The following is a 9,944-nucleotide window of genomic DNA, read 5'->3' as shown; positions in this document are numbered from 1 at the left end:
TCTATCATGGCTAGTGGGAATGTGATAAATGATGCAGATTATGAGATGCTTAGTAGGCCTGTAACTGATATGGAGGTCAAGACTGCAATGTTTAGCATTCATAGTGATAAGGCTCCTGGCCCTGATGGCTATAGTAGTCTATTCTTTAAAAGGAGTTGGGATGTTATTGGTAAGGATATTAGTGAAGCTGTAATTGACTTTTTTGAGGAAGGAGTCCTTCTCAAGCAGCTTAATGCAACCAACATCACTATTATTCCTAAAGTTGAAAATGCAGAAGCTTTGACTGATTTTAGACCAATCTCCTGTTGCAATGTGCTTTACAAATGCATTACCAAGATCATCACCACTAGGCTCAGTAGGTGTCTGGGATATTTAGTGGATAAAGCACAGTCTGTTTTTGTTCCAGGAAGGAAGATAGCAGATAATATTCTCCTTGCTCATGAACTAGTCCATAATTATCATAGAAGTGCAGGCAAAATGGATTGTGCTATGAAGATAGACATAAGGAAAGCTTATGATTCTATAAGCTGGGATTGCATTGAAGAGGTTCTTCTCAGCCTTGGACTGCCTGATAAGTTCATCAAGTGGATTATGACTTGTGTGAGGACCCCTGTTTATTCCATAATGATAAATGGAAGTTCTGAAGGATTTTTCAAAGGTGCTTGTGGAATCAGACAAGGGGACCCTATGTCCCCTTTGTTATTTGTCTTAGTGATGGAGTACCTCTCAAGATCTCTAAAACAGGTGGATGAAAATGAGTTTGACTTCCATTCAGGGTGCAAGAGCTTGAGAATCAATCACATGTGCTTTGTAGATGATCTTTTCATCTTCTGCAAAGCAAATCTGAGAAGTGTTAATAGAATTGCTAATATTCTTGGAGACTTTCAAAAAGCATCTGGTCTTGCTGTCAACACTAGTAAAAGCTGTGTGTACTTCTGTGGAGTTAGTGAAGATATCAAGAATCAGTTGCTGAATGTGCTTGGCTTCTCTGAAGGTGTCTTACCCATAAGATATCTTGGTGTGCCATTGGTTAGTAAGAGATTAACAAAAGAAGACTGCTCTTCTCTTATTGATAAAATCACCAAAAGAGTTTCACATTGGACAGCAAAACATCTAACGTATGCTGGGAGACTTCAGCTGATAAATGCTGTTCTTTTTAGCATGCAGGTCTTTTGGTGCATTACCTTTGTTCTTCCAGTTTCTGTTATCAATGGAGTGGATAAAGTCTGCAAGAATTTCCTCTGGAAAGGTACTGCTGATTATAGATATGGCAACTTAGTAGCTTGGACTGATGTGTGTAAGCCAAAATGTGAAGGAGGTCTGGGTGTTAAAAATCTGAGACAATGGAATAAATGTGCAGTCATTAGACATGTTTGGGATCTCTTGGTGATGAAAGAGTCCCTTTGGGCTACTTGGATAACAAAGAACAAGTTAAAGAAGCTGAGCTTCTGGGGTATCACCAAGCCCTTGGATACAAGCTGGAATTGGAGAAATCTCATCAAGTTAAGACAGTCTATCAAAGATTGTTTCAGTTACAAGTTGGGGAAGGGCAACTGTTCTTTCTGGTTTGATCCTTGGCTTTGTGGTAAGGCAATTTGTGATGAGTACCCTGCTATCTCCTTGGAAGAAGCTGATATCCCCAAGATTGCTTGTGTTAAGGATTTTTGGAGGAGAGGAAGCTGGAACTTACCTGAACCAATTGATGAACAGATTGATTTGCTTTGGAATAGAATTCAAAATAATTTTGCTATAGATGATGAGAGAGATGATGAAGTTTCTTGGAAGTTCAGTAAATCTGGGAAGTTCACAATCAATTCTGCTTGGGACTACTTCAGAACTAAATATCCTAAGGTGCCTTGGTGGAAAATTATTTGGGGTTCAGGCTGTATTCCTAAGCATAGCTTCATAGCCTGGCTTGCAATTAAGAAAAGTCTTAAGACTAGGGATAAGTTGAAGAGATGGGGCTGCATAGATAATGAGAACTGTGTGTTCTGTAACAATGTTCCTGAATCTGTGGAACATCTGTTTTTTGAGTGCCCTGAGTTAAATGCAGTTATTAAAACTGTTATGGAAGCCTGCTTGATCAACAGAGACTGGATAAGTTGGAGAAGAGAGTGGTCTTGGTATGGGAAGAAAACAAATGGGAAGACTATGTTAGCTAAAATCAGAAGATTAGCTTTCATGAGTTCAATCTATAATGTTTGGAGAGGAAGAAATTGTATAATTTTTGAGAAGGAGAAGATTACAGGGACTACCATCAAGTCTTGGATCAGGAATGATATTCTGCTGAAGATGTTTTCTAGGAGGAACAATTCTGAGATGTTTTTGAAATTGTATCAGAACTGGATTAGACTTGTTTAGCTTCTGTTTTTGTTTTGAATAGCCAGCTTTTGTGTTAGCTTGGCTTTGGTGTAAATAGTTTTGAGCTTTAATATATCACTTGGTACATTTTACCAAAAAAAAAAAAAACAAGTTCAGGGAAAATGGCGTAATGCTTTAAAAAAATTCGACTTTCTAATCTTTTTTCGATCCTTTTCTAACGTTAAAAAATCACCAATTTTATTTTATTTCGCATTTTTGTGTTTCAATTGTACCCTAAAATATTAAATTGATGCTTTTTTTCATTTGCAAAAAAAAACGTTCTACATATCTAGCATATATTAATTATATGTGTTTAAAATTTATTTAGATTGAGTTAAATTAATTAAGAATTTAAATTGGTTTTAATTTCATTATGATTTTTAGTTAGTTTAAAAAAAATAAAAGATCTATTTGTACTTTTTTAGATGAAAATGAATACAATTTTATCTTTAAAACTTAGTTAATTGAATGATTTTATCATTTAAGTAAAAAAATTAACAAAATATAAAAAAATGAGATATAATTGAAACAATAAAATGCCAAGTAGGAAAAATTCACTTGCTTTTTCAACGCAGAGTAGGATCGAAAAGCGGTTAAAAAGTCGAGGATTTTTTAAGGCATTGGTCGAGGGGAAATTTACTTTTGTTTTTTCTTTTCAAACGATATATGTGAGTTGGATTATTTAGTATTTATTTTATATTTTTATTTAAATAAAATATTTAAAGTTATTGAAAAAGATTATATGAGTCCTTCTAAAAAAATTTATTGGTCATTTGAGCCTTCAACGTTTTTAAGAGGTGACAAAAAAACACTTTGTTTTCAAAAGAGCACTTGAGCCTTTTTATCTTATGTTTTTGAACACATAGCCCCTCACACTTTTAGCTATTTATGTGAAATTTTCAAGTGAAGGAGTATATTTGAACCATTTAACAAGATTAAGGATTTAAAATAGCCAAAAAATAAATTAAAAGAGTTTATGTGCTCTGTTTGAATAACGTAAAAAGTTTCTTTTATACTTTTTGCCTTTATTATATTTCATTTCAGACAATTATTAATTATTTTCTTGATTGATATTTTTATATACATTTCAAGATTGTCTTGATTTTATGATTTTGTCAAAGCATTGTCAATACATATGCTATATTTATGATATTTTTAGTATTAAAATAACAAAATTATAAATATAACACATATTTTAAATTTATTATTTTTTCTATTCAGTAGAGTAAAAAAAATTATAATTTTATCTTATTATAAATATATTTTGCTTATTTTATATGTTTTACATATGTAAATACATGTGTTATACATATAAAATCATGATATTTGCACCAAGTTTCAAAAAATAACATGATTTTTAAAACGTGTCAATCATAAACACCACCTTTTATTTCTTTTCAATTTCATCATGAGCATATTTTTTGGTGAAAATTTGTTGACTTGGACACCCGATGCGTCTGCCATGTGTCATGACACATTAGCAAAAATGCCACTAAAATTACCGATGTTATTTTTGAAAAGAAATGAAAGGTGGTGTCTGTGATTGACACGTTTTAAAGATCATGTTATTTTTAAACTTGGTGGAAAGATAATGGTTTTATATGTAATTAATCCTAAATATATTAATAAATTTGTCCTTAATAAATTATTGTTGAGTTGATACTTAATAAGTTAATTATTTTTACTAATAATTGACATGATTGATAACCATTTGTTAAAAGAGACCAAATGTTTTTTTTTGACCAAACATGTCATTTTTCTAACAAGATTTAAGAAATAGATGAAAGATACGCCATTCGGCTAAATAAAAATTTACTCTTCTAAGTAAAAATTCTTATGTGATATCCAATAGTAAATTACAATACACTATCTATGATTTAAATTCTGTTATAAACTTAAATATATCCATAGTGAAAATTTAACCTATATAAGAACTTCATATTTATAAAATCAAAGAGAAAAAAAGCATGCGCATACTAGTTTATATATTTATATTACCCAAACCTTTATGGATTTGTTCAATATTATATTAGTACTAACAAACCAAAAACATATGGATGTTATCGAACACCTATGACAGTAGCAACTTACACAATGGTCCACTACATTAATTGTATAGGGTTTACACTTTAGAAAATATTATAAAATTTATTCATAATAATTACATTTTTTTAAAATTAGGGAATAGAGGCACACTTATGGGAAGAATCGAACTCACGACCTAGCAGTATGCTGTTTAAAGTTTATACCAGATAAAATTACAAAATACACTCATATATACACATAAAATAAATTCATATAATTTCGCTCAATTTTACTCTATTCAAAATGGAACCAAATATACTCATCATAATAAAAAATAAATTTGTGGGAAAAAAGACTTTATTTATTATATTTATAATATTAAAGGTTATTTAAAATACATATTAAATATGAAGGATTTGTATGTATTTTTTCGAGTAAAAAAGAGACCAATTTGATAGTTTAAAGTATTAAAAATTGAAAATACAAATTAAAATAAAATTTGCGAGTTTATAATATCACAATACAATTTTTTTTAAATGAGTAGTTTTTGAGGTATTATGTTTAAAGTAAAGCCTTGTATTGGGTGAGATACTTTAAAATTCATGATTGTCTATATTAAAACTATAAAAATAAAATCTCATTTTATATTTAAATAATACTAAAAAACATACCACCCTCTCAATTATCCATAATTCTTTAAATAAATTATTTTATTGGGCGAGAGACACTTTACAATTCATGATTGTCCAAATAATTGGAGATGCCCATTGCCAATTGCCAACAAACCAAACTTTGCAAATTCAACATAACACAAGGACATATTTGCAAAACATAAAAATTACAATATTCCCTCAGTGAGCTGCCACTCAGAGAAAGTAAAGCAGAGAGAGAGAGTTAGTTTTTGCAGAAACGAGTTAACGTATTTAATTTTCACAACCTCCAACCCACCAACTTCTTTACTACCTTTTCTCCAAAATATTTATACTTTCACCAAATGGGTTCTTCACTTCCCTTACCAAACCCTAAAAACTAGATTCTTTACCACTCACTACACTACAAACACTAACTTATCTTCACATTTAGCTCATACCCACTTCACCAATGGCTTCTAATTGTTTGTTTGGTTTAATTTTCTTGATTTTCCACTTCAAATTGCTCTCTGCCGACCAAATTTCTGCTTTTTCTTTCCAAAGTTTTGGTAAAGATTCTAACTTTGAGTCCAGTGTTGGTCTTTATGGTGATGCTAAAGCTGTTAGGAATGGCTCTGTGCTTCAGCTTGCTGACTCAGTGAGTTACAGTGGTGGACGAGTTATGTATAAGAAGCCAGTTAAGGTGGTTGAAGGTAAGAATTTGGTTTCTTTTTCGAGTTATTTGGCTTTTTCTATGTCTTCTGGTAATGGAGATGGTTTGAGTTTTGTTATGGTTTCTGGTGGGTTTAATGTTAGTAAGTTTGGTGATAGAAGACCATTTGGGGTTTCTTTGAGATCAGTGAAGAATAATTCTGAATTTGTTGCTGTTGAATTTGGTACGAGATTGGATAAGAATCATGTAGGAATTAATGTGGGGGGGTTTGTTTCTAGTAAGGTGAAAAATGGTTCATTTGTTAATTTGGTGTTGAACAATGGGAAGAGATTAAGCTCTTGGATTGATTATGAAGCTGGTTCTAAAAGATTAGAGGTTAGGATTTCTCATTTTGGTGATAGAAAACCGATAGACCCGTGGCTTAACTACCCGATTGACCTTTCAAAACTGTGGAAAAATGGGAAGTTTTATGTTGGATTGAGTTCATCCAATGGGAATTCCTCTCAGACAAGTTCTGTATATTCCTGGACTTTCGAACAAAGGCGTGTTCCTCGTTGGATGCATTCTCAGCCGCTTGATCCTCAGGCTTTTGTGAAAGATGCAGAGCCTATAGGTGTAGTTAACAAGAGGAGTAATTGTTTGTTGAGAGTTCTTGCTGCTATGATCTTTGGTACTGCTTGCGGAGCGTTTGGGGCGTTTTGTGTGTTGTATTTGTGGAGCATCTTTGGTAATAGGCGTCCGGTTGTGCCGGAGGAGTGTGCTATGCACCCTGTGGATTTTGAGTACAAGAAAGTTGTAGAGAAAGCCGTCGAAGATGGCAAGCAGTAGAATTGTTTTGAGGTAGGGTTCTTTTGGATGATTTGTGTTGTAAATTCAGTGTCATTTTGTGTACTTGTATTTGCAGTTTTTGATGTGTTGTTGTAACTGATGATTAATTGTTTAAATGTAGGGTTTGTTACATATTATTGATGGAAACATTCAGATTTTACTCTTTCTTGATTTCAATTATATAATCTGCTTTGAATGAATGTTTCAGCAAGTTCCAAATAAGTATTTTTTCCTTCCAATAAGTATTTAACCGAGTCGAGTCAACTGGTGAAGTGAGCTACTTGGAACTGATTTGAAATTAAATCGAATTGAGCTCGAGTTTAACCTTTTGAAGTCAATTGTCAAGTCGAAGTCGAACATTAAGATACTCGTTGCTCTATCAGGCTCGAGTTCGAGCTCCTAAAATAAAACTTGATCGAGTCTGAGTTGAGTCGAGCTCTAACTCGATCGAGTTTGAGTCGAGTCAAGCTCGAAGTTGATCGAGTTTTAGTTGAGTTTTGAATTTTAGAGTTGAGTGGATTCGAGCTCGATAGAATTTGAGTCGAGTTTTTAGTTTTAAAGTGGAGTCTCTTGAACTTGATTGAGTTTGAGTCGAGTCTCTTGAACTTGATCGAGTTTGAGTCGAGTCAACTCGAACTTTAATGAGTTTGAGCCGAGTTCTGAATTTTAGAGTCGAGTTGAGCGCGAACTTGACAGTGTTTTGAATGGATTCAATTGCAAGATTAGTTGTTCCAATTCAATATTGTGTTGTGTGTTGTAATCAGAATTCAATCACCATGGAAAGCTTGCAAAATTTATAATTTCTGAATATTAGAGTGTTTCCTTAAAGTTGAAGACTAAAGAATGCAGATTAAGATTACATATCATGTTCTTCATTCTCTTCCTCATAATCCTCATCAGCTGTTGCATCTTGGTACTGCTGATATTCGGAAACCAAATCATTCATATTGCTCTCTGCCTCTGTGAACTCCATCTCATCCATGCCTTCCCCTGTATACCAATGCAAGAAAGCCTTCCTCCTGAACATGGCAGTGAACTGTTCGCTCACACGGCGAAACATCTCTTGGATTGACGTCGAGTTCCCAATAAATGTGGACGCCATTTTCAGGCCTATCGGAGCGATATCACAAACAGTCGATTTGACATTGTTGGGAATCCATTCGACAAAATAGGATGAGTTCTTATTTTGTACATTGATCATCTGCTCGTCAACTTCCTTGGTGCTCATTTTCCCTCTGAACATGGCTGAAGCTGTAAGATAGCGGCCGTGGCGAGGATCTGCTGCGCACATCATGTTCTTTGCATCCCACATTTGTTGGGTGAGTTCTGGAACCGTCAGGGCTGAGTATTGCTGGGAGCCACGGGAGGTTAGAGGAGCAAACCCGACCATAAAGAAATGGAGGCGTGGGAAGGGGATGAGATTCACGGCTAGCTTTCTCAGGTCAGAGTTCAGCTGACCTGGGAATCTCAAGCAGCATGTGACTCCAGACATGGTAGCAGAAATCAAATGGTTCAAATCACCAACTGAAGCACAAAACAGAAATCAGTTTTGCAGAATAATATTGGATGGGGAAAAGCATTGTTGCACGGAAACTTGTCAAGTATCTCATTTTTCTTTCCGGATATACTTTCTTTTTGTAAAGAAATGTTGTTTTGCTGGTTCTTATTTCAGCGTGTCCGTGCAACATATGGCGAAAGGGAAAAACTTACAGCTCGGTGTAGCGAGTTTAAGGGTGCGGAAGCAGATATCATACAGAGCTTCATTATCAAGAACCATACATTCATCTGCATTTTCAACAAGCTGATGAACAGAAAGAGTGGCATTATAAGGCTCAACAACCGTATCAGAAACCTTAGGAGAAGGGAAAACGGAGAACGTAAGCATCATTCGATCGGGGTATTCCTCTCGGATTTTCGATATCAAAAGAGTCCCCATGCCGGACCCCGTTCCTCCTCCTAAAGAGTGACAAACCTGAAATCCTGAAAATGAAAACAACCACCCAAATTCAGCAAGAAACACAACAACAAAAAAACAACAAATTCATCAAAATTCCTGAAAACACAAACCTTGCAAGCAATCACAATTCTCCGCTTCTTTACGAACAACGTCGAGCACAGAGTCAATCAACTCAGCACCTTCCGTATAATGACCTTTAGCCCAATTGTTTCCAGCACCAGATTGACCAAAAACAAAATTATCAGGTCGAAATATCTGACCATGCGGACCAGACCTGACACTATCCATGGTTCCAGGCTCGAGATCCATAAGAACCGCCCTTGGCACGTACCTGCCACCTCTGGCCTCATTGAAATAAACATTGATCCTGTCAAGCTGAAGATCACTAATGTCCCCATTGCACCTACCGGTAGGATCGATGCCATGTTCAGCACAGACCACCTCCCAAAACTTGGCTCCGATTTGGTTGCCACATTGGCCACCTTGGATATGAAGAATTTCTCGCATTTTCGGGTTAAGGTTGATCAAGACTAGAGGAAATTGAGGGGAGGCAGAGGTGTGAAAAGGATGAAAAGGGGAGTTTTATAGGAAGAATTATGAATGGTGAAGAAGGTATGTATGTGCTGGTTTTTTGGTATTGAATTTCGGTGGAATTATGAGTTGTGAATTGTGATAGAGCGAGCGTATTGGTAGTTTTCATGTCAAATTTTGATTTTGTTTCAGATTTAGATGGATGGTTTCTTGTTGGAACATTTTTATTTAGCTCCAAATTCCTATAATTAACCTATCTCATGTCCTAAAAACAATATGTGCTTTATTCTCTGAAAGCAAAGATAATTAAAACTTATATTTTACTTTTTGTAGGCTACATTTCTAGTAGTATTTTTTTTAATAAGTGTTCAAAAAGTACGATCCCTCCATGAAAATTGATAGTCACTATTTAAAGCTTCTTTGTCACAAATTATAAACACTAAATTAAAGTTATTAATTAGTCCTATCATATAATAATTTAATATACCAAAAAAAAAAACACTAAGAGACACAAAGTTAGTACTATATAAATAAAGGAAATCGTGTTAATTTTTTTTATAAATTAATCTCATTTAATTATGATAAAATAATTTTTTTTAATATTTATATTTACCTTAAAATATCTATCAATTTGGAATTTGAAAAGTGAAAGTATGTTTTGCTTTAAAAAGTAATTATTTGACGAGAATTAAAAAAATACTAACATTTTCTTTAGTTTATACAATATAACATCAAAAGAAGGATATAATTCTAAAAAATGACCCACCAGACTCGAATAAAAATTAATCTAATTATAAAAGACTTAAAAGATATTGTTTTATAGTTGAGATTTTTCTAGAACACCTCATATACTTTGTAGCAAAAAAATTTATATAATTTTCTATAGGTATAATATTCTATTGATATGAATTGTTGAAAGTTAAAATTGCACAACATTATA

General features: G+C 33.8%; 2 protein-coding genes across 2 annotated transcripts; one reads left to right on the top strand and one right to left on the bottom strand.

Annotated features, from left to right (window-relative positions):
• Window positions 1-5,251: 5,251 nt before the first annotated feature.
• Window positions 5,252-6,676, top strand: LOC126663457 (L-type lectin-domain containing receptor kinase VIII.1-like). The gene has a single exon (XM_050356425.2). The coding sequence runs from the start codon at window positions 5,488-5,490 to the stop codon at window positions 6,514-6,516; it is 1,029 nt and encodes a 342-aa protein (XP_050212382.1). The 5' UTR covers window positions 5,252-5,487; the 3' UTR covers window positions 6,517-6,676.
• A 625-nt stretch (window positions 6,677-7,301) lies between these two features.
• On the bottom strand, window positions 7,302-9,149 carry LOC126663441 (tubulin beta chain-like). Its single transcript, XM_050356424.2, has 3 exons — window positions 8,584-9,149; window positions 8,227-8,496; window positions 7,302-8,040 (listed from the first exon to the last, which is right to left on the bottom strand). Exons 1-3 carry the CDS (start codon window positions 8,978-8,980, stop codon window positions 7,373-7,375), a joined length of 1,335 nt encoding a protein of 444 aa, XP_050212381.1. The 5' UTR covers window positions 8,981-9,149; the 3' UTR covers window positions 7,302-7,372.
• Between the last annotated feature and the right edge of the window lie 795 nt (window positions 9,150-9,944).

The sequence above is a fragment of the Mercurialis annua genome, linkage group LG1-X (genome assembly GCF_937616625.2).
Source record: "Mercurialis annua linkage group LG1-X, ddMerAnnu1.2, whole genome shotgun sequence".
Taxonomy (NCBI): Eukaryota; Viridiplantae; Streptophyta; class Magnoliopsida; order Malpighiales; family Euphorbiaceae; genus Mercurialis; species Mercurialis annua.
This window is presented reverse-complemented; position numbering and strand designations above follow the sequence as displayed.